This window comes from Balaenoptera ricei, chromosome 1 (genome assembly GCF_028023285.1).
Source record: "Balaenoptera ricei isolate mBalRic1 chromosome 1, mBalRic1.hap2, whole genome shotgun sequence".
NCBI classification, from domain to species: domain Eukaryota; kingdom Metazoa; phylum Chordata; class Mammalia; order Artiodactyla; family Balaenopteridae; genus Balaenoptera; species Balaenoptera ricei.
The window spans coordinates 117,399,756-117,424,583 of record NC_082639.1 but is presented as its reverse complement, the minus strand read 5'-3'; the positions used below and the strand labels follow the sequence as shown (position 1 = coordinate 117,424,583).

The 24,828-nt window shown below is 42.0% G+C and overlaps 1 protein-coding gene across 1 annotated transcript in view; it reads left to right on the top strand.

Moving 5' to 3' along the window:
* SLAMF6 (SLAM family member 6) overlaps positions 1 to 23,150 on the top strand; it is a 30,606-nt gene extending 7,456 nt beyond the window's left edge. Inside the window, exons 2-8 of the mRNA XM_059902756.1 lie at positions 12,409 to 12,732; positions 17,734 to 17,997; positions 18,469 to 18,534; positions 18,931 to 18,969; positions 20,023 to 20,102; positions 22,616 to 22,690; positions 23,040 to 23,150. Coding sequence (XP_059758739.1) covers positions 12,409 to 12,732; positions 17,734 to 17,997; positions 18,469 to 18,534; positions 18,931 to 18,969; positions 20,023 to 20,102; positions 22,616 to 22,690; positions 23,040 to 23,093 — 902 coding nt within the window. The 3' untranslated portion in view covers positions 23,094 to 23,150. The remainder of the gene's footprint in view (positions 1 to 12,408; positions 12,733 to 17,733; positions 17,998 to 18,468; positions 18,535 to 18,930; positions 18,970 to 20,022; positions 20,103 to 22,615; positions 22,691 to 23,039) is intronic.
* The last annotated feature ends 1,678 nt before the right edge of the window (positions 23,151 to 24,828 follow it).

Here is a 24,828-nt window from a genome sequence, read left to right as displayed (position 1 = left end):
TGGATATTTGAGGTCTTTTGTGTTTCCATACAAATTAAGATTTTCTTTGTTCTAGTTCTGTGAAACGTGCCATTGGTAATTTGATAAGAATTGCATTGAATCTGTAGATTGCCTTGGGTAGTATTGTCATTTTAACAGTACTGATTCTTCCAATTCAAGAACACCGTATATCTTTCCACCTGTTTGTGTCATCTTCGATTTCTTTCATCAGTATCTTACAGTTTTCAAAGTACAGGTCTTTTCTCTCCTTAGGTAGGTATATTCCTAGGTATTTTATTCTTTTTCATGTGGTGGTAAATGGGATTGTTTCTTAAATTTCTCTCTCTGAATTTCATTGTTAGTATATAGAAATGCAACAGGTTTCTGTGTATTAATTTTACATTGTGCAAGTTTATGGAATTCATTGATTATCTCTAGTAGTTTTCTGGTAACATATTTACGATTCTCTATGTATAGTATCATGTCATCTGCAAACAGAGACAGTTTTACTTCTTCTTTGCCAATTTGGATTCGTTTTATTTCTTTTTCTTCTCTGATTGCCATGGCTAGGACTTCCAAAACTATGCTGAATGAAAGTGCTGAGAGTGGAAGTCCTTGTCTTTTTCCTGATCTTAGAGGAAATGCTTTCAGCTTTTCACCATTGAGTATGATGTTAGCTATAGTTTTGTCATATATGGCCTTTATTATGTTGCGGTATGTTCCCTCTTTGCCTACTTTCTGGGGAGTTTTTATCATAAATGGGTGTTGAATTTTGTCAAAAGATTTTTCTGCATCTATTGAGATGATCACATGGTTTTTTTCTTCAATTTGTTGATGTGGTGTATCACACTGGTTGATTTGTGGATATTGAAAAATCCTTGCATTCCTGGGATAAATCCCACTTGATCATGGTATATGATCCTTTTAATGTACTGTTGGATTCAGATTGCTAGTATTTTATTGAGGATTTTTGAGTCTATGCTCATCAGTGATATTGGCCTGTAATTTTCCTTTTTCGTGGTATCTTTGTCTCGTGTCAGGGTGATGGTGGCCTCATAGAATGAGTTTGGGAATTTTCCTTCCTCTGCAATTTTTCGGAACAGTTTCAAAAGGATAAGTGTGAGCTCCTCCCTCAATGTTTGATAGAATTCGCCTGTGAAGCCATCAGGTCCTGGACTTTTGTTTTTTGGGAGTTTTTTAATCACAGTTTCCATTTCAGTACTTGTGATTGGTCTGTTCATATTTTCTATTTCTTCCTGGTTCATTCTTGGGTGACTCTACCTTTCTAAGAATTTGTCTGTTTCTTCCAGGTTGTCCATTTTATTGGCATACAGTTGCTTGTAGTAGTCTCTCATGATCCTTTGTATTTCTGTGGTGTCATTTGTAACTCCTCCTTTTTCATTTCCAATATTATTGATTTGAATCCTCTCCCTTTTCTTCTTGATGAGCCTGGCTAAACGTTTATCAATTTTGTTTACCTTTTCAAAGAACCAGCTTTTAGTTTCATTGATCTTTGCTACTGTTTTCCTTGTCTCTATTTGATTTATTTATGCTCTGATCTTTATGATTTCTTTCCTCCTAGTAACTTTGGGGGTTTTTTTGTTGTTATTCTTCTTCTTTCTCTAGTAACTTTAAGTGTAAGGTTAGGTTGTTCATTTGAGATTTTTATTGTTTCCTGAGGTAAGATTGTATTGCTATAAACTTCCGTCTTAGAACTGCTTTTGAGGCATCCCATAGGTTTTGAATCATTGTGCTTTCATTTTCATTTGTCTGTAGGTATTTTTTAATTTCCTTTTTATTTCTTTAATGATCCATTGGTTCTTTAGTAGCATATTTTTTAGCCTCCACATGTTTGTGTTTTTTATAGTTTTTTTCCTGTGGTTTATTTTTAATCTCATAACGTTGTGATCAGAAAAGATGCTTGATATGATTTCAATTTTCTTAAATTTACTGAGGCTTGCCTTGTGGCCCAGCATGTGGTCAATCCTGGAGAATGTTCCATGTACACTTGAGAAGAAGATGTATTCTGCTGCTTTTGGATGGAATGCTCTATAAATATAAATTAAGTCCATTTGGTCTAATGTGTCATTTAAGGCCTGTATTTCCTTATTGATTTTCTGTCCAGATGATCTGTCCATTAGTGAAAGTGGGGTGTTAAAGTCCCCCATTATTATCATGTTACTGCTGATTTCTCCCTTTATGGCTGTTAGTACTTGCCTTATATATTGAGGTGCTCCTATGTTGGGTGCATATATATTTACAATTGCTATATCTTCTTCTTGGACTGATCCCTTGATCATTATGTAGTGTCCTTCTTTATCTCTTAAAACAGTCTTTATTTTAAAGTCTATTTTGTCTGATATGAGTATTACTACTCCAGCTTTATTTTGGTTTCCATTTGCATGGAATACCTTCTTCCATCCCCTCACTTTCAGTCTGTATGTGTCCCTAGGTCTGAGGTGGGTCCCTTGTAGACAGCATATATACAAGTCTTGTTTTTTTATCCACTCAACCAGTCTATGTCTTGTGGTTGGCACATTTAATCCATTTACATTTAAGATAATTATCAATATATGCATTCGTATTGCCATTTTCTTAGTTGTTTTGGGTTTGTTTTTGTTGGTCTTTTTTCTTCCCTTCCTCTTTTGTTCTTTTCTCTTGTGACTTGATGACTGTCTTTAGTGTTGTGTTTGGGTTGCTTTTTCTTTTGTGTGTGAGTATCTGTTGCAGTTTTTGGGTTTGCTGTTCCCATGAGGTTTTGATATATCAGTCTATATATGTGCAAGGTTTTTTTGTGGTTGTTGTTTTTGTTTGTTTGTTTGTTTGTTGTTGTTGTTTTAAGTTGCTAGTCTCTTTCCTGCCTAGAGGAGTTTCTTTAACATTTGTTGCAAGGCTGGTCTGGTGGTGCTGAATTCTCTTAGCTTTTGCTTGTCTGTAAAGGTTTTGACTTCTCCTTCAAATCTGAATGAGAGTCTTGCTGGGTAGAGTATTCTTGGTTGTAGGTTCTTCCCTTCCATCATTTTAAATATATCATGCCTGAGAGACCTTCAAGATGGTGGAGGAGTAAGACGTGCAGATCACCTTCCTCCCCACAAATACATCAGAAATACATCTACATGTGGAACAACTCCTACAGAACACCTACTGAATGCTGGCAGAAGACCTAAGACTTCCCAAAAGGCAAGAAACTCCCCACGTACCTGGGTAGGGCAAAAGAAAAAAGAAAAAAACAGAGATAAAAGAATAGGGAAGGGACCTGCACCTCTGGGAGGGAGCTGTGAAGGAGGAAAAGTTTCCACACACTAGGAAGCTCCTTCACTGGTGGAGATGGGGGATGGGCGGGGGGGGAAGCTTCAGAGCCATGGAGGAGAGTGCAGCAACAGGGGTGCAGAGGGCAAAGTGGAGAGATTCCCACACAGAGAATCGGTGCCGACCAGCACTCACCAGCCTGAGAGGCTTGTCTGCTCGCCAGCCGGGGTAGGTGGGGGCTGGGATCTGAGGCTTGGGCTTTGGAGGTCAGGTCCCAGGGAGAGGACTGGAGTTGGCTGCATGAACACAGTCTGAAGGGGGCTAGTGCTCCACAGCTAGTGGGGAAGGAGTCCGGGAAAAAGTCTGGACCTGACTAAGAGGCAAGAGACCATTGTTTAGGGGTGCATGAGGAGAGGGGATTCACAGCACCGCCTAAATGAGCTCCAGAGACAGGTGCGAGCTATCAACACAGACACCAGAGACGGGCATGAGATGCTAAGGCTGCTGCTGCAGCCACCAAGAAGCCTGTGTGCAAGCAGGTCACTATCCGCACCTCCCCTCCTGGGCGTCTGTGCAGCCCGCCACGACCAGGGTCCCGTGATCCAGGGACAACTTCCCCAGGAGAACACACAGCACGCCTCAGGCTGTTGCAATGTCACCCCAGCCTCTGCCGCCACAGGCTCACCTGACATTCCGTACCCCTCCCTCCCCCCAGCCTGGGTGAGCCAGAACCCCCTAATCAGCTGCTACTGTAACCCCATCCTGTCTGAGCAAAGAACAGACGCCCTCAGGTGACCTACACGCAGAGGCGGGGCAAAATCCAAAACTGAACCCCAGGAGCTGTGCAAACAAAGAAGAGAAAGGGAAATTTCTCCCAGCAGCCTCAGGAGCAGTGGATTATATCTCCACAGTCAACTTGATGTACCCTGCATCTGTAGAATACCTGAATAGACAACAAATCATCCCAAAATTGAGGCGGTGGATTTTGGGAGCAACTGTAGACTTGGGGTTTGCTTTCTGCATCTAATTTGTTCCTGGCTTTGTGTTTATCTTAGTTTAGTATTTAGAGTTTATTAGCATTGGAAGATTTGTTTATTGATTTGGTTGCTCTCTTCCTCCTTTTATATATAGATAGATAGATAGATGATAGATAGATAGATAGATTTTTTTCCTTTTTCTCTTTTTGTGAATGTGTATGTGTATGCTTCTTTGTGTAACTTCGTCTGTATAGTTTTGCTTTTACCATTTGTCCTAGGGTTCTGTCTGTCCGTTTTTTTGTTGTTTTTTTTTTTTAGTATAATTTTTAGCACTTGTTATCATTGGTGGATTTGTTTTTTGGTTTGGTTGCTCTCTTCTTTGTTTCTTTTTTTTTTTTTCTTTTTTTATTATTTTTTTAATTTTAATAATTATTTTTAATAACTTGTATTTTATTATTTTCTTTCTTTCTTTCTTGTTTTTTGCCCTTTTCTTCTGAGCTGTGTGGCTGGCAGGGTCTTGGTGCTCTGGCTGTGTGTTAGGCCTGTGCCTCTGAGGTGGGAGAGCTGAGTTCAGGACATTGGTCCACCGGAGACCTCCCAGCTCCACGTAATATCAAACAGCAAAAGCTCTCCCAGAGATCTCCATCTCAACACTAAGACCCAGCTCCACTCAATGACGAGCAAGATACAGTGCTGGACACCCTATGCCAAACAACTACCAAGACAGGAACACAACCCCACCCATTAGCAGAGAGACTGCCTAAAATCATAATAAGGTCACAAGCACCCCAAAACACACCACCGGACGTGATCGTGACCACCAGAAAGACAAGATCCAGCCTCATCCACCAGAACACAGGCACTAGTCCCCTCCACCAGGAAGCCTACACAACCCACTGAACCAACCTTAGCCACTGGACCACTGGGGGCAGACACCAAAAACAATGGGAACTACGAACTTGCAGCCTGTGAAAAGGAGACCCCAAACACAGTAAGTGAAGCAAAATGAGAAGACAGAGAAATACACAGCAGATGAAGGAGCAAGGTAAAAACCACCAAACCAAACAAATGAAGAGGAAATAGGAAGTCTACCTGAAAAAGAATTCAGAATAATGATAGTTCTTCTGCCTCAGTTATTCTGCTATTGATTCCTTCCAGTATAGTTTACACTTCAGTTGTTGTATTGTTCATCTCTGTTTGTTCTTTAGTTCTTCTTGGTCTTTGTTAAACATTTCTTGCATCTTCTCAATCTTTGCCTCCATTCTTTTTCCAAGATCCTTGATCATCTTCACTATCATTATTCTGAATTCTTTTTCTGGGAGGTTGCCTAGCTCCACTTCATTTTGTTATTTTTCTGGGGTTTTATCTTGTTCCTTCATCTGGGACATAGTCCTCTGCCTTTTCATGTGGTCTATCTTTCTGTGACTATGGTTTTTGTTCTGCAGGCTGTAGGATTGTAGTCCTTCTTGCTTCTGCTGTTTGCCTTCTGATGGATAAGACTATCCAAGAGGCTTGTGCAAGCTTCCTGATAGGAGGGACTGGAGGTGGGTAGAACTGGGTCTTGCTCTGGTGAGCAGGGCCTGTGCTCAGTAAAACCTTAAACCACTTGTCTGCTGATGGGTGGGGCTGTGTTCCCTCCCTGTTAGTTGTTTGGCCTGAGGCGACCCAGCACTGGAGCCTACAGGCTATATGGTGGGGCTAGTGGCAGCCTGTGGGAGAGCTCACACCAGTGAGTACTTCCCAGAACTGCTGCTGCCAGTGACCTTGTCCCTGTGGTGAGCCACAGCTGCCCCCTGTCTCTGCAGGAGACCCTCCAACACTAGCAGGTAGGTTTGGTTCAGTCTCCTATGGGGTCACTGCTCCTTTAGCCAGATCCTCATGCACACAAAACTTTGTGTGTGACCTCCAAGAGTGGAGTCTCTGTTTCCCCCAGTGCTTTGGAGGTCCTTCAATCAAATCCCACTGACCTTCAAAGTCAGATTCCCTGGGGATTCCTAGTCCCATTGCCAGACCCCCAGGCTGGGAAGCCTGATATTGGGCTCAGAACCTTCTCTCCAGTGGGAGAACTTCTGTGGTATAATTGTTCTCCAGTTTGTGGATCGCCCACCTGGCAGGTATGGATTTGATTTTATCATGATTGCGCCCCTCCCACTGTCTCAGTGCAACTTCTCCTTTGTCTTTGGATGTGGGGTATTTTATTTTTGGTGGGTTCCAGCATCTTCCTGTCAATGTTGTTCAGCAGTTAGTTGTGATTTTGGTGCTCTCGCAAGAGGAGATGAGCGCATGTCCTTCTACTCTGCCATTTTGAACCAATCTATTTTTGTGGACTCTAGGATTTTCTATCTATAAGATCATGTCCTCTGTGAATAGGAATAGTTTCACTTCTTCCTTTCCAATTAAGATACCTTTTATTATTTTTCTTGTCTAATTGCTCTAACTAGAACTTCCAGTACAATGTTAAATAGAAGTGATGAAAGTAGGCATTGTTATCTTGTTCCTGGTCTTAGGTGAAAGGCTTTCAGTCTTTCATTCTTTATTATTTATTTATTTATTTATTTATTTATTTTTGGCTGCATTGGGTCTTTGTTGCTGTGGGTGGGCTTTCTCTAGCTGCAGTGAGCTGTGGTTACTCTTCATTGCAGTAGGCAGGCTTCTCATTGCAGTGGCTTCTCTTGTTGTGGAACACGGGTTCTAGGCATGCAGGCTTCAGTAGTAGTGGCACATAGGCTCAGTAGTTGTGGTTCGTGGGCTCTAGAGCACAGGCTCAGTAGTTGTGGCGCACGGGCTTTGTTGTTCCACGGCATGTGGGATCTTCTGGGATCAGGGATCAAACCCATGTCCCCTGCATTGGCCGGTGGATTCTTAACCACTGCACCACCAGGGAAGTCCCTTTCATTTTTGAATAGAATGTTAGATGTGGGTTTCTCAAATGCCTTTTATCAAGGTGAGGAATTTCCCTTCTATTCTTAGATTCTTATGTGTGAAACAGTGTTGGATTTTGTTAAATGTTTTTTCTGTATTAATTGAGATGATAATGTGTCTTTTTTCTTTAATTCTATTAATGTAGTATATTGCATTGATTGATTTTCATATGTTGAATCACTCTTGCATTCCTGAAATAAATTCCAATTAGTCTTGGTGTATAATCTTTTTAATATGCAGCTGGATTCAGTTTGTTAATATTTTGTTGAGGGTTTTTACATCAATACTTATAAGGGATAGTGGTCCATAGTTTGTGCGTGCGTTCGTGTGTGTGTGTGTGTGTGTGTGTGTATGATATCTTTGGCTTTGGTAAAGGTAATGCCGGCCTCATAGGATGAATTAGAAAGTGTTTTCTCCTCTTCTTTTTGGGGGAAGTGTTTGAGAAGTATTGATGTTAATTATTCTTTAAATATTTGGTAGAATTCACCAGTGAAGCCATCTGGTCCTGGATTTTTCTTTGCCAGAAGGTTTTTGATTACTGATTCAATCTCTTTACTTGTTAAAGGTCCTCTTAGATTTTCTATTTCTTCTTAAGTCAGTCTTGGTAATCTGTTTGTGTATAGAAATTTGTCTATTTCATCTAGGCTATCTAATTTGTTGCCATACAGTTATTCATAATATTCTCTTATAATCGTTTTTATTTCTATAAGGTCTGCAGTAATGTCCACTCTTTCATTTCTAATTTTAGGAATTTGAGCTTTCTCTATTTTTCTCTTAATTAATCTAGCTACAAATATGTCAATCTTCCTGATCTTTTCAAAGAACAAATTTTCCCTCTGAGCACTGTGATCGCTGCACCCTGTAAGTTTTGGTATGTTGTATTTTCATTTTCACTTGTCTTACTCAAGATCCTGCCTGATATATCTCTTCCCTTCTCTATTAAAGCTCTTGAGAAATCAGCCCCTACCCTCCTTCTGAACTTGTTTCATACTGAGCTGAAACAACCCACTGTATCTCTTTTTCCTATAGATAGGACTAAGCCAGTCCTAGGCCTAAGCCATTCCCCTAGGTTAGATATCCCAAAGTTTCTCTGACTTTTCTCTTTTTCAGAATCAGTTCAGCCTTACCTGCTTTTTTTTTTTTTTTTTTTTAATTTTTGGCTGTGTTGGGTCTTCACCACTGCATGCGGGCTTCCTCTAGTTGCGGCGAGCGGGGGCTACCCTTTGTTGCAGTGCACGGGCTTCTCACTGCAGTGGCCTCTCTTGTTGCAGAGCATGGGATCTAAGCATGCAGGCTTCAGTAGTTGTGGCACATGGGTTTCAGTAGTTGTGGCTCACGGGCTCCAGAGCGCAGGCTCAGTAGTTGTGGTGCACGGGTCTAATTGCTCCAAGGCATGTGGGATCCTCCCGGACCAGGGATCGAACCCATGTCCCCTGCATTGGCAGGCAGACTCCTATCCACTGTGCCACCAGGGAAGACCCCTGCTTTCTTTATTCCTTTTCATTTCTCAAAAATACTCCATGTTTCTTAATACATTCAAAAAAAATCATTCAGATAATCATTCAAGACACTTTACATTCTAATCTCAACCTACTTAGTATTCCAAGTTCCCTGGGCCAGATTCTGGGGACATAAAGAGCTGACTGATACATTACTCATGTTTCCAGAGTGAGTGAAACGTAAACAAACATACCCCAAATTTCTGCTGACTGAACATCCACACCAGAGGATGGACCTCAGCACCACCCCCATGCTCCAAGTGGCTCCCAGTGACTTATAAGGGATGCTTCCCATAGGCCCCCAAAGCAGCCTTCTGTTAAGGTCATGAGGCATCCTCCCAATTCTTAGTCTCTTCTGGTTCTAGTCCCCCAAATCTGCTGCCCGCTGAACCACTTACAGAAGACCTCAATGCTCTGCAGAGGACATGGATATTCATGCCAAGGATGCTGACCCAGGACATTCCCAAAGCATCAGTGCTGATTCCAGGCAGATTAGAGAAAAAGGCCTTCTTGTGCCTTCTGGGCCACACCACATCATCTGGGCCCCAAAGCAGCTCTCCTTCAGTCCAAAGTCTTTCAGAGGAGCCTATGAGCTTTTTCAGTAACTTCTTACCTTCACCTTTCTTAAGCACTGTGGCTCTTCTTTTTTTTCTTAGACTTACAGGGAATTCTTCTACCAACCCCTTCTCCTCCTTCTATAACTTCTCCTCTTCTCCCACCACAAACTCCTTTCTCTTCCCCTGTACCAATGCAAACCCCACAAATATAAGCAAAGGCAAACAGATATTTGAACTTATCCTTGAAGGATAAATAGGAGCTCACCAGATGGGAAAATGTGAGCAAGGTATTTCAGGCAAAGGGAACAACAGAGCAAAGAAAGAGCTGGGCATTCTTGAAATAATCAAGCAATGGAGAACTTCTTGTTTTTATTCAAAACCATACTACAATGTTATCTTCTCTGCGAAGTGTTCCCTGACAACCCCCAATCCTTTCTGCCCCATCATTTTCACTATTTGTGCTCCTATAGAGCATTTATCTCTATCAATTCAACATTTATTGAGCTCAAAATTGTGCTAAATGCTAGGAATACAGAGATAATAAGCATAATCCCTACCCTCAAGATTATGAAAAATAGAGGAAAAGAACATTTTAATTATATCTAAGAGAAAGAAACACTTGATATTGAGTGTGCAGGGTGCAATTAGTGGTATGAGGGCAATGCAGAAGCAAACCCTATCCTAGGTCAATGCCTAACTCACCACACCATAGCTACATGTTTACCTGTCAGACTCCTCTACCACACGGTGAATCCAGAGGACGGATAATGTCTTATTCATTTCTATATTCAGTCTTCAGTCCAGAAACTGGTACATAAAAGGAATCTAATAAATATGGTCTGAATGCCATGATTTCTAAGGCTTTTACTCACTGAATTGGCATAGAGCTGAGCAAATAGTACAATGAATGGCCTGTTAAATAAATGAATGATTTCAATCTATAAAAACAAAGGAAACTTAAAGGTCTGTGCTAGAGAAGGAAGAACATTTCCTGGAGAGTCCTTGGGCCACAGGGTATGCTGAGACCCCTTACAAAGAGAAACTTGTCCTAAACATCCTGGGCAGAGAACCTCCAAAACAAGGGATGGAGCTGTGCTCATTCACTCAGCAATATTCATTGGGTGCCTACTATGTGCCAAGCACTGTTCAAGAATGTCCATCACTGTGAACAAGAGAGAAAAAATCCTTGCTTTCATGGAGCTTACATTCTTATAGAAGGGAAAAAGAACAAAAAAACAAATATGCAAATTACAAAATATGGTAGAAAGTAAGTATTACAGAGAAAAACAAATTCAAAGGCAGTGAGTACACAGGAGTGAGGGCTTGTGGTGAGGAAAGTGTGGTCACAGAAGGCCTCCTTGAGAGGGAATGTTTGCATTAAAGACCTTATGGAGACGAAAGAGTGAGCCATGTGGACACCTGGGGGAAGAACATTCTAGGCAGAGGGAATTACAAGTGTACAACTCTGGCCTGTTCAAGGAATAACCAGGCCAGTATAGTGTGAGCAAAGGGAACAAGGGGGAGAGTTATAGGAAATTAGGCTAAAAAGAGAAAAATGACCAGATCATTCTGGCCCTCATAGGCCATTGTAATTGCTTTGTTTTGTTTTTTCTTGTTGTTTTAACCTCTTTTACTGAAATATAGCATACAAAGAGAAAATTACAAATCCTAAGTGTCAGCTCAATGAATGATCATAAAATGAATAAATCTGTGTATCCAGACACAGGTTAAGAAATGGCACATTACCAGCAGCCCAGAAAACCCCCTCTATGCTCCCTCCTACATGTTATCCTTCCCTCCTCCTCAAAGGTAACCCTATCTTGACTTCTAAAAGAATAGATTTGTTTTGCCTGTTTTTTAACTTTAAATAAATGTAAGCATGCCACTGTATTCTATTTGTATTTATATTTTCTTTTTTCACTCAAGATTTTGCTTGTGATATTCACCCATGTGATTCCAAGAGGGAAGAAGGGTCAAATGACAAACATCGGCATGTTAAAGTGCTGATGGGAAAGATGTAATAAAGAGGGGGAATTGATGGCAGTGTTCATGTGACGGGCATGCATATGACAATTTGAGAAAAAGAGAGGAAATATGAGGTCACCCAGGAGCTGAGTGCAAAGATCCCAAGAGACATTTCCTCCCCTACTCAGATCCTCTCCTGAGAATTAAGAAGTCTTGAAAAGGTTGAGGTTGTGGTAATGGTTATTCATTGATTCACTCAAATATTTCCAGATCCTACTTTGTATCAGGCACAGTGCTGAGATATAAAGATAATTAAGGCATGGTCAGCTGGACAAACAAGTAAACAGAGAGCTAAAAATGGTATGATAAATGCTAGGAATTTGGCAAAGGATGGTAAAGAAACATCTTCTTTAAGAATGATTGTGACTATTTCACCTTTTTTGCTTGAATATTAATGGCTCTGAGATAGGCTCATGAGAGTATAGTCATTATATGTTACTTTGAAGTTATATGTATTACTTTTATGCTTATCAGTTTTTATCTCCTCAACTACTAGACAATAATCTTTTGGGAGAAGAAAAGATATCTTCTAGTATCATGGAAAGAGCACAAAGTAGTTAGAGTCAAAGGAGTTGGGTCTGAATCTTGACTCTGTTATTCCTTAGCTAGGTAACCCTGGGAAAATTAGGTAACCACTCTGTGCCTCAGATCCTTGTCTATAAATGGAGATGGTAATATTCATCCTCACAGAATTGTTGTCAGCGTCCAATGAAATAATGTGTAAGAACTGTAAATTCCTATTATTAGTCCTCTAAATCTCGCAAACCTACTATACTGAACACAGTAGGTATTTAATAAATGTCGAGCTTTGATTATATTTCATCAGCAAAGACTTGTGGGTTTTGAAGTCTGTGCCAGAGAGTTGATATAGTTGTCCCTCTCTATCTCATGCCCAGATAACTCAGAGGCTGGGGTCAGATAGTGTGGCCATGACCCGGGAGTGACCAGCTAGTGTGGGAGGTTAGACTGGCCAGGATCATCTGGACCAACTACTCATTAAACAAGAGTGCCAGACATTTTGCTGGGGTGGAGCCTCTGTGATTGCCCATTTCAACACTCCTCTTAACGCTTTCCTTTTTCATCATATTTCTGGGCTTCAGTATCAGAGAGCTCTAACTGACTGGAAAAGTATGGAGAAAGGGTGTGGGGAGCAGGGGGAGGGCAGGAAGAATTATAGCAGTTTCCTTTCTGTGTTCACAGGGAACACAGTTTCACAAACCAGCTCAACCCCATTGATTGTGAACGGGGTCGTGGGGGAGTCTGTAACACTTACCCTGAAGTCTCCTGTGGAAGAGAAGATCATGTCCATCACCTGGCTTCATGATGGAAAATCTATCATCTTCATAGAGCCAAATGAAGCACTAAACAGGGTGACTGACCCAAAGCGGAAAAATCGATTGAAGGTCACCAAGTCCTACTCCTTGCAGCTCAGCAACCTGACGATGGCAGACACAGGAACTTACAGCGCCCAGATAACCACACTGACCTCTTCACTGTTCACCAGTTATGATCTGAGGATCTTCAGTGAGTCAAATCATGGGGTTTAATTGTGTATGGACTGAAAAATGGTACATATTTCAATTCTATGTGACTGCAAGTGTGCACTATAGCTTAGTGGTAAAAAGCATGGCATTTGGAGCTAGACTGAGGTCCAGCAACAAAACAATTCAATGGCATTGCACAGCAGTTAGTGACAGAGCTAAGATTAGAACCTAAATCTTGTGACTCCTAGACCCTGTACTAGGCTCCATTACACTTGTTGAGACAAGTTTCTTCTGTCACTATTTAGGTGACCAAGCACAACTTCTTCTGCAACAACCACACTCCTGAGGCTGAATGCCAATGCCAATGCCTTCTCAGGGCCTTTTGGAGTACCTCTCCTTCAAAGGCACATACACAGAGAGATGTGTAAGCTACACCAACATGTTTTACAATTGTGTAAAGGAATTTTAAGATATAAATTATATAGGTTTTTTTTTAAAAAAAAAAAAACACTGGTCAATTGTTCTGTATGTACTAGGCTAGGGATGGCAAAGATTTGATCTTATGGGCCAATATCACTTAATTGGGAGTAACTGCCTAGGATTCAGTGTTAAGAAAGATATCAGAGTCATGTTGTTTATTCACTGAGTCAACAATATTTGTTAACCAGGGATAATATACAAGACACTGTTTTAGACCCTTGAAATACATCAGTGAACAAAACAAAGATCCCTGCCCTCATGGAACTGACATTCTGGGTAGGGAATATGGGAGCAATAATAAACAGTACACATAATATATAAACAAATGACACAGTAAGCTGCGAGTGCTATGGAGAAAGAGAGATTAGAACAGAATAAGGAGCATCAGAAATGCCAGAGAGCAGTGGTCAATTTTAAATGGAGTGGTCATAATAGGCCTCTTTGAGAAGATGACATTAGAGCCAAGACATGTTGGAGGTAAAGAGTGAGCCATGCAGATATCTGGATGAAAAGCCATCCCGCACAAGCACTCCCTGTGTCTGGCAGCTCAAGGAATATAAAGAAGGTCAAACATCAAGGAGCAGAGTAAGAGAGAACAATAGGAAATGAGGTCAGTAAGGAAGTAGGGAGCCATATCCATATCTTCTAAGGCTATGAGAGCCATCCCAAGGACTTTGGCTTCTATTTTGGGGGAATAGACAACTATTGGAGGATTTTGCAGAGAAGTAATATAATTTAACTTACTTATTTAAAGGATCTCTTTGGACAAGGGTGGAAGCCACTGAACCAATTAGGAAGCCATTGCAACTATCTAAGCAAGAGGTAATACTGGCTTGGACCAGAGTGGGGGCAGTGGAGGTAGTGAGAAGTGGTTGGATTCTGGATATATTTTAGAGGTAAAGCCACCAGGATTTTGTGATGTGGGAGTATGAGAGGAAAAGATGAGTCAGGGATGACTCCAGGGCTTTTGGCTTGGATGACTGGAAGGATGCAGTTGTTGTCAACTAAGATGGGGAAAGTTGCAGATTGAGAAGGTTTTGGAGAGAAAAACAGGAGTCTTTTTGAACATGTTGAGTTGGAGATACACATTATAACCAGGTGGAAATGTCAAGTCAATAGTTATACATTCATCAAGTGAAGAAAGATATCAAGATAGGTTTTTGAGGTCAGCAACAGACATTGGCTGAAGGAGATGTAATATTCATGCCAAATATTTGCCATTTCTGTGCTACATGCTATCTCATTTAATCCTCATAATTACCCAAGAAGTAAGTATTATTGCCCAGTTTTTTTTAAACATCTTTATTGAAGTAAAATTGCTTTACAATGGTGTGTTAGTTTCTGTTTTATAACAAAGTGAATCAGTTATACATACACATATGTTCCCATATCTCTTCCCTCTTGCATCTCCCTCCCACCCTCCCTATCCCACCCCTCTAGGTGGTCACAAAGCACCGAGCTGATCTCCCTGTGCTATGCAGCTGCTTCCCACTAGCTATCTATTTTACATTTGGTAGTGTATATATGTCCATGACACTCTCTCACCCTGTCACATCTCACCCCTCCCCCTCCCCATATCCTCAAGTCCATTCTCTAGTAGGTCTGTGTCTTTATTCCCATCTTGCCACTAGGTTCTTCATGACTTTTTTTTTTTTCCTTAGATTCCATATATATGTGTTAGCATACTTTATTTGTTTTTCTCTTTCTGACTTACTTCACTCTGTATGACAGACTCTAACTCCATCCACCTCATTACAAATACCTCCATTTCATTTCTTTTTATGGCTGAGTAATATTCCATTGTATATATATGTGCCACATCTTCTTTATCCATTCATCTCTTGATGGACATTTAGGTTGCTTCCATGTCCTGGCTATTGTAAATAGAGCTGCAATGAACATTTTGGTACATGACTCTTTTTGAATTATGGTTTTCTCAGGGTATATGCCCAGTAGTGGGATTGCTGGGTCGTATGGTAGTTCTATTTTTAGTTTTTTAAGGAACCTCCATACTGTTCTCCATAGTGGCTGTATCAATTTACATTCCCACCAACAGTGCAAGAGTGTTCCCTTTTCTCCACACCCTCTCCAGCATTTATTGTTTCTAGATTTTTTGATGATGGCCATTCTGACCGGTGTGAGATGATAACTCATTGTAGTTTTGATTTGCATTTCTCTAATGATTAATGATGTTGAGCATTCTTTCATGTGTCTGTTGGCAATCTGTATATCTTCTTTGGAGAAATGTCTATTTAGGTCTTCTGCCCATTTTTGGATTGGGTTGCTTGTTTTTTTGTTATTGAGCTGCATGAGCTGCTTGTAAATTTTGGAGATTAATCCTTTGTCAGTTGCTTCATTTGCAAATATTTTCTCCCATTCTGAGGGTTGTCTTTTGGTCTTGTTTATGGTTTCCTTTGCTGTGCAAAAGCTTTTAAGTTTCATTAGGTCCCATTTGTTTATTTTTGTTTTTATTTCCATTTCTCTAGGAGCTGGGTCAAAAAGGATCTTGCTGTGATTTATGTCATAGAGTGTTCTGCCTATGTTTTCCTCTAAGAGTTTGATAGTGTCTGGCCTTACACTTAGGTCTTTAATCCATTTTGAGTTTATTTTTGTGTATGGTGTCAGGGAGTGTTCTAATTTCATACTTTTACATGTACCTGTCCAATTTTCCCAGCACCACTTATTGAAGAGGCTGTCTTTTCTCCACTGTATATTCTTGCCTCTTTTATCAAAGATAAGGTGACCATATGTGCGTGGTTTTATCTCTGGGCTTTCTATCCTGTTCCATTGATCTATGTTTCTGTTTTTGTGCCAGTACCAAACTGTCTTGATTACTGTAGCTTTGTAATATAGTCAGAAGTCAGGGAGCCTGATTCCTCCAGCTCCATTTTTCGTTCTCAAGATTGCTTTGGCTATTCGGGGTCTTTTGTGTTTCCATACAAATTGTGAAATTTTTTGTTCTAGTTCTGTGAAAAATGCCAGTGGTAGTTTGATAGGGATTGCATTGAATCTGTAGATTGCTTTGGGTAGTAGAGTCATTTTCACAATGTTGATTCTTCCAATCCAAGAACATGGTATAGCTCTCCATCTATTTGTATCATCTTTAATTTCTTTCATCAGTGTCCTATAATTTTCTGCATACAGGTCTTTTGTCTCCTTAGGTAGGTTAATTCCTAGATATTTTATTCTTTTTGTTGCAGTGGTAAACAGGAGTGTTTTCTTAATTTCACTTTCAGATTTTTCATCATTAGTATATAGGAATGCAAGAGATTTCTGTGCATTAATTTTGTATCCTGCTACTTTACCAAATTCATTGATCAGCTCTAGTAGTTTTCTGGTAGCATCTTTAGGATTCTCTATGTATAGTATCATGTCATCTGCAAACAGTGACAGCTTTACTTCTTCTTTTCTGATTTGGATTCCTTTTATTTCTTTTTCTTCTCTGATTGCTGTGGCTAACACTTCCAAAACTATGTTGAATAATAGTGGTGAGAGTGGTATTGCCCAGTTTTATAGATGAGGAAACTTAGGCATGAAGAGACTAAAATTTGTCCATGTAGCCAGTAAATGACAAAGCCATGATTCTAACCTAGGTCTTCCTAACTCCAAATCCAACACTCTTGCCATGACATGAAAATTCTGTTATAGCAAGGTATTGTTCCACCACTCCTACTCAGCTAGGCTTAAAGCATTACTTAATCTCTTCTAATCAGACAGTTGGAGTCATTCTGTTTCTATTGGGTCACCTTTATTTCAACCCTTGGGCAGAGTCTAGGTCAGACGGCTTTTCTGTACTGCTTTCATATTCCCATTGACTCACAGCCACTGACACCTTACTAGGTAATATTTTCTGGTCTCTGCTCTCAGATATTTCTGCAACATATGTAGTCTCAAATATATTGCACTTCTTTCTTCCCCAGAATTTCATGCTTGCTCTCTGTTTCTTCACTTCTTCCTTTCCTAATTCTTTAGTTCTCAACATTTCCCTTTCTGACTTGGTGACACTCTACATCAAGGTCTCTTTGTCATCATTTGAGCCAGCATCAGCTCCAGTGAGAACCAATATTCCCACAGATTTGTGGGAAATACAGTTCTCCAAGAGTGTTAAGCTTTTATCTTCCATCCCATCTAGGGAATTCTTACAATGGAGAAGTGTGCCTGGTCTTCTGGTTTCTGACCTGGTTAAGGTAGGGCTGGCCCTTAGCTTAGTCTCCAAATTATCTTTACATGAGGGGCAGTGAACAAGGGCTACAAGGACCCCCAGGAATAAACTGGAGCTCCAAAAGTTAAAGTGATCAGCTCAAAATCACCCGACTAGTTGGCGACAACCCCAGTCTTTCCCTTCCCTCTCTCCCACTGCCTATTCTGTCTCATACTGATGTCCCTTATAATTTGGTCACCCCAGACCTTGATGTCATCAACTAGGCAGTACATGCAGAGTTATTTACAGAGTACACAGCAGTGCCAGGTGGAATACAGAAACATCGAGGTGAGAGATATTTTTCACAGAGGGCTGAGCCAAGCCATTTGTCCTTAATACAGGCCTCTTCTCTGCACACAGGACGACTGAGGAACTTACAAGTTGTCCCTCACACCAAATGGTCTAAAAATAGGACCTGTGAGATCCACCTGACCTGCTCTGTGGAGAATCCAAATGATAACATCTTATTCAGGTGGCAGGTCTCAGGAAACACACTTCAAAGTGAAGCAAACCTCACTATCTCCTGGGACCCCAAGAGTTTCGATGAAGAGACCTACACCTGCGTAGCTGAGAATCCTGTCAGCAATTCATCCTTCTCTGTCTCTGTCCAGAGTCTTTGCAAAAGTAAGTCTGTCTCAGGTCTCTCTGAGAGCTTTGAGTGGCTGTGGGGTGTGGGGTGTCTCTCGTGCTCTTTATGATTCCTAAAACAGCGGCCCAGTAGGAGACAGCCAAGTGACACTGGGAAGGGACAGACATCCCCAGGGGCTCCATGCCTCTCACTCCCCCAGAGATCTCTCCTTCCTCCCTCCCCCTCCACCAACCCTTTCTCCAGCCCACTCAGAGCCCAAGAGCAAAGTCCTTGGGAAGTCAGGATTGCTTCCTCCCACTGGCTCTACCAGGCTCCACCATGCCCTGTCTGCCTAAATGGACTCCCACTCCCAGAAAGCCTGCTCAGACCCCCAGAGCCTCTGGGTATAGATGAACCCACCCAACCCCCAAAGATGGTCTAGAAGAGATGCAGTAGAGGCTCTAAAAAACCACTCTGGGCCTCACTCGATGTGTCTCAAGTGCAACTTCTTTTTTTTTTCTTTTTAGGTGTTACTAATGAAAAAAATGAACACCTGGATACCATGTGGATTGTAGTGGCAGTTCCTTCAATATGTATAGTCGTAGTCATCATCGTGTCGTTATTTGTTTGCAGGAAAAAAATAGGTTTCCTTTCTTCCTACTTACTGTCTCTTCTCCAAGGTTCCAGAGACTTAGCGTTTGGGACCTCCACAAGACTCTGTCTTGTAGAAGATAGATAAAGGGAGGGAGGATGAAAACCCTGGCTCAGCTGGTCCACTGGGACAACACCTGGGTTGTGAATACACATGTGCTAATCTCCTAGAAAAGTGTCTTACTGGAAAATGCAGGACCCAGTCTCAGGGCCTGCCTGCCCTTCCCTTTCGGGTCCCCTTCCACCACACTCTCTAGAGAGACACCTCTAGGGGTAGGGGGTGGAAGGCTTCTCTCACTATAGTCACAGATTTCAATTTCCCTGATTTTATTTTTCAGGTTTCTTTCAATTCTCTACTCAGCAAACCCAGTGTCCTGGTAAGCGTCCAGACTCTTAACTCCCAATCATAAAACAGATGGGAAGAACCAAGTGGAAAAGGAAAGGGGGGCGGTCAGAGGGCTGGATAATGAGAGAGGAGGGAGTCAGAATGTCATTACTCAGATGGACCAGATGGTGCAAGGGGTAAGACCTGGAACTGTGCAAGTTTGTCCCCTGTGCGACTTACAGGGTCCCTTACAAGAATGCAAACCGGTCACTCATGCAATTTCTTGGGGTAGGATTAGGGTCATTCCCCACTCTGCCAATGGAGAGCTTAAGCGCCAGTGAAAGGACTCATGACTTGTCCATTATCAACAGGAGGTGCAGGGTAAAGACAGAATTACAGCATCAAATGCCCAAAGACAAACTGCCTGACCCCATCACTCTCTTCAGCCGGGGTTTGGGCATTGAGTGGACACAGTCAAAAAAGAAAGTATGATATAGACACAGAAACACAGGCTCTGGACTCAGATTGGCATTGAGTCTCATTTCATGGGTGAGAGATACATGACTTCATGCGTGGAGGACCCAACATGAGGTTTGGAGTCAGAAGGCATGCATTCAAATTCTTGTCTGATCACTTCCTGTGTGAGTTTGCACCAAGTCTGTAAAACTTTCTGAGCCTCCAGTTCCTCATCTCTAGTATAATCAAACCCACTCTAAGGAGCTCTGAAAAGTTTAATAGTATTATATATGTGAAATAATCTGGCTCCATTATGCTCACCAGTGAGGTTCTCTAGCTCCTGTGTAGGCAGTGCTATTTGGTCCCAGAAGCTTCCCTTCCTGTGAAGCCAGAGGGAGACTCTGAGGCTTTAGGATAGCTCAAGACCATGTGCCCCTGAGGAGATGAGGTCAGAAATAGATCACATGGCTGAGAATGTTCTGGTTCAACCCAGAACTCCAAAGACTGTCAAAACTGAATGAACCCTAAGGAAGGGCCATGCTTTGAACAACTGCCTCTCTGGGGTCAGAGAATGGCCTGGGGTAGACAAGGTCCTGGGAGAGCAAACCAGAGTCCTTCAGCTACTGACTGTGCCTTCCTGTGTTAACAGCAGAGACTGTGAGGAACTTAGAGTATGCTTCCTTCTCTCCAGGGAACACTGTGTATGCTCAGGTCACCCATTCAAACAGGGTGAGTACGTTCAGGTTTATACTCCTTCATGGTCATTACTTTTACCATCATTATACATGACCTTGTCACCAAACTTTTCTAAATCCAAATGACATACACCATTAAGGAGAGGCAAAGGCAGCGACAAGAACTGCAGAGTTTTGTGCAGGACCTTTCTAGACCTCACTGCTCATACCTCAGTAGAATGTTGACTCATATCCTGCTTTACATTGCTTAATCTAACTGCTTAATGCATCAGTAAGTCTTGTCCCTTCAGCTTAATTACAAGCTGCCTGGAAGTGAAAATTATGTCTTCCTCTCTCTTCTCCTACGTCTTAGCATGATGCTCAGTAAATACTTGCTGGATGGATCAGAGTTCATTTAAGTTTGAGAGCCCCCAGAAGACACGGTTCTGTATCAGGGGGCTTCTCATCCTGGATGTAGGGGAAATAGGGGAGCTCAGAAGAGTCTCTAAAGAGGGAAAGAGGGGCAAGAATTTGCAATCCCTCAACAGTAGAGGACACTAAAGACATGAGCAGTCCTCAATCGTCCCCTGCCCTCTAGCAACATAACAGGATGGCCTTGGTCAGGCATCAGGAAATCCTCGCCATGCATCAGTAATTCCCCATCAACCCCAAAATAAAGCACCTGCAGGTGGTACATTTCTAAATAACACTAAACATCCTGGGAGGCCATTTTCCATGTCTTCTGAAAAATAAGCCAAGAGAGCCAGCATTCTTCAGTTGATGGAAACAATGGTCTGGCTAAAAATCTTGGATTCCACAAGCAAGTCTCCCTTCACAAAGCCCCTCACAGATGTTTGCAAAGTAGACTCTGAAGCTAGCAAACAATAAGAAGTGCTCTCATTTCAGATATTTCAATTGCCTTTCCAATTTCCTCTTGAAGACAAGATGAATTACTCTCAACAAAACAAGAAACTTTCCGGCAAGTTTGTTAACTTTTTCTTAGCAAAACATGGTACTTTGAAGAGTTTCAGAGGTTTTGATAACACCCCAAATATACCTTAATTAATTTAAAATGCCAAAAACTATGAGCATGGGGGACTTCTGTTACTGCCGGACTTTTTATTCCAAGCAGAGACATTCTTAAGACAAGATATTCCTGCTCTACCAGTTCCCCATGCTTGCGGAGAACCCCAATGACATGATGACCAGGCAAATAGAATCACAGGGGCAAAATGAAGCAGGCAATAACTCCAGTTATAGGTAGTAAAGATCTGAGACAAAAGATGTAATACAATAACCATCTGGTGTGTAGATTAGTTCCTAAAAATGGAGGAAGGAGTGTAGAGTTGGATGCAGGACAAGAATGCTTTCTTTCCTTCACACCACCTGCCAACAAGGTCGCCCTTCTGTCTCTCTCTGGTTCTTGAGCCCACCGGTTTGCTGGAGTGTTGTGCTTCTGTTTGGGGCTCAGGAAAGGTGACTAATCCTTCACAGGTTTAAGAGCTAGTGGTGCTTTGTTTCCAGCTTCTCTTGCTAAACACTCCCTAGCCTTCCTCCTGAAGAACTTTGACATCATCCCTCTTTTGTCACACTGCCTTTCCCAAGAATATACAGTAAGTCCTTTACATACGAATGAGTTCCGTTCCGAGAGCGTGCTCGTAAGTCCAATTTGTTCTTAAGTCCAACAAAGGTAGCCTAGATACCCAATTAACACAATCAGCTATATAGTACTGTACTGTAATAAGTTTATAATACTTTTCACACAAATAATACATAAAAAACAAACAAAAAATAAAGAAAACATTTTTAATCTTACAGTACAGTACCTTGAAAAGTACAGTAATATGGTACAAGAGCTGGCATACAGGGGCTGGCATCGAGTGAACAGGCAAGAAGAGTTACTGACTGGCAGAGGAAGAGGACATGGGAGATGGCAGAGCTGAAGGATCTCCTGCAATAGGAGGTGGAGGGCAAGCTGCAATTTCACCCATGCCTGACGTTGATGGCACAGGTTCTGGTTCCTTGCTGCATTCAATTTCATCTATTCTCTTGAAAAAATGATCCTGTGATGTCTGGGTAGTAGCTTTTTTTTTTTCTCACCATAGATGACACAGTAGCACTGGATCGCATTCTGAACGGCTGCTGCAACCTTCATGTACTGTTCTATATTTGGGTCCTGTGCCTCAAAAACTAACAGTGCCTCCTCAAATAAAGAAAATCCCCTTGCCATTTCCTGTATCATGAATCTCTTCAGTTCTTCAATTACTTCTTCTTCCTCTTGTCTCTCTTCTTTCTTTGAGCCTCCAATTCTATCAGGTCTTCATTAGTAAGCTACACAAAGTAAGTACACAAAAGCTTGTGTACTTACTTTGTTGTCAAGTACACAACCACTTGACATGACAATGTACACCAGACACATGAACTAACTTACGTGATTGGACATGCAAACACATGTTCACATCTTTGAAATATCACAACTTGAAGTCTCATAGGTAGGGGACTTACTGTATCTGTGCATGAGTACATTTCTCTTTATGTGAGCCAAATTGGTATGATTGTGTTTTACAGGAAATGGAAATCCCAAAACCTGTGAAAAACAATGACTCCACCACAATTTACTCTGAAGTTCAACAGTCCCGAGAGGTAAGCCTATGATTGACACCTCTTTTTACATTCTTACCTCTCTTCTCAGACCTATGACTTTGCAAATATAGTAAAAGTAAAGGGGCCAATTTACAGATGCACAAATACCAGCAGGATACAGAAAGTCTCAGAACAGCTCCAAAACATATCCAAGAAGCTATCTTGTATTAGGATCACCACACATAACTGAGTTTTTAACCTACTTGTTTTTGAAATTTCATCCTGCTTATGCTGTCAATATCCTTTTCTGCCTGTTAGTGCTCTCCAAACCACCTCTATATCCATGAGGAGTGGCCTGATGCTCTAGTCCCTATTGACCTACTTTATTTTTCTCTTTTTTCCATTACAGAAAGCCCATCTATTCCAGGACAACTGCCCTTCACAATGTCATGTAAGTTGCTGAAAGTCTTCAAAGGAATTCAGAAACGACACATCTTCTCCTAATCCTATGAGAGAGAACAGAGCTTGGTTTCTGGCTGACAACAGAATTTGAATATCTAGGATTATCAGACTTGAATCTGCTTACCTAGGTCAAACATTTAAGGAATAACATCATCTCCAGCATATGACCCAAATAACAATTTCTAATCAGCTCCAAGTGAAAACATACATCAGATACCATGCTTGAAAAAATCCTCAACAAAATACTAGCAATCTGAATCCAACAATACATTAAAAGGATCATACACCATGATCAATATTAGTTGATCAATTTCAATATCTGCAAATCAATCGGTGTGATACACCACATCAACAAATTGAAGAATAAAAACCATATGATAAGGGGGTGGAGTCAAGATGGCGTACTAGGAGGATGCGGAATTCGCGTCTTCTCACAGCTAGGGCACCTACTGGGCACCGGTAGGGGACCACGAACATCTAAGGGGACAGGAGGAACCCCCAGCAACCAGGTAGGGTGTGGGGGGAGTGAAGGGGTAGAAGAAGTGGAGGTCAGAGGGGACTGGCCCCCCTGAGGGGTGGCTGGAGGAGGGGAAGGGATCCCACGCTTGAAGGGGGAAATTGGGGAACCACTGGGAGGGCAGAGGATCAACAGGGAGCGTGGCCAGGTTTCTCCTTCCCACTTGGGCCCCCAGAAACCTGCTGAGATCCTGGGCCTGATCGTCTGCCCACCTAGGGACCCTCCAGCCACACGGGTCTGAGGGAGAGGGAAGGAGGGAAGGGGGAGCAAAAGTAAAGACCAGACCTCCAGGACTGGCACCCCTGAGGGTTGGCTGGTGGAAGGGAGGAGTTCCTACACCTAGCGGGACCCACCCATGGTTAGGGGTCCAGTGGCTACAGGGGAGACCCTGGAGGTGACAGTGGGGGAGGGGTGCAAAAGAATGGAAGGGAATGTGGCCAGTGCTTTCCCTGTCCACTTAGGCACTGGAGAGCCTGTTGGGTTCCCTGGTCTAATCCTCTGCCCTTGGAGTCTCCCTCCTGCCCCGCAGAGCCCAAGCCCTGTTCCTACACCCCCACCCAGGGCTCTACCTCTACACTCAGAGACCCCTCTGAGACCCCCTCCAATGCGCTGGGCCTAAACACCATCCACACACCCTCACTCAGGGCCCTATCTCCAAACTCCGGGTCTCCACACTCCAGAGGCCCTCCTTTCTACGTGCTGCCTCTTCCCTTCCACGCAGGTCCTAAGCAGAGGCCCCGCCCCACGCTTGAACATCGCCCAGCCTAGGCCCCGCCCCCAGGACCTTTGCCAGCTATGTGGGTCCTGAGCCTAGGCCCCGGCCCACACGCAAACGTCATGCCCATACCTGCCTAGATCCCGCCCCACCCTAAACCCCACCCCTGCCTAAGTTCCACCACCACCTAAACTCCACCCCCATAGCCAAGGCTGTTTTTTTTTCTTTTTTCCTCTTTTAGTTTGGTGTTCTGTTTTACCTTGTTGATTCATTGTTGTTGATTTTTATATTTTCATTTTTCCTAATAAATCTTTTATTTTTCTAATTTTATTTTATTCTTTATACTTTGTTATTGTTCTCTCCTTTTGGCTTGCTGCCCTCCACCACGCTTTTTTTTTTTTTCTTTTTTTCTTTTTTCTGTTGTGGTTTTATTTTACCTTGTTGCAATTGTTTCAATTAAACTTTTATTTTTCCTAATATATTTTTTATCTTTCTAATTTTATT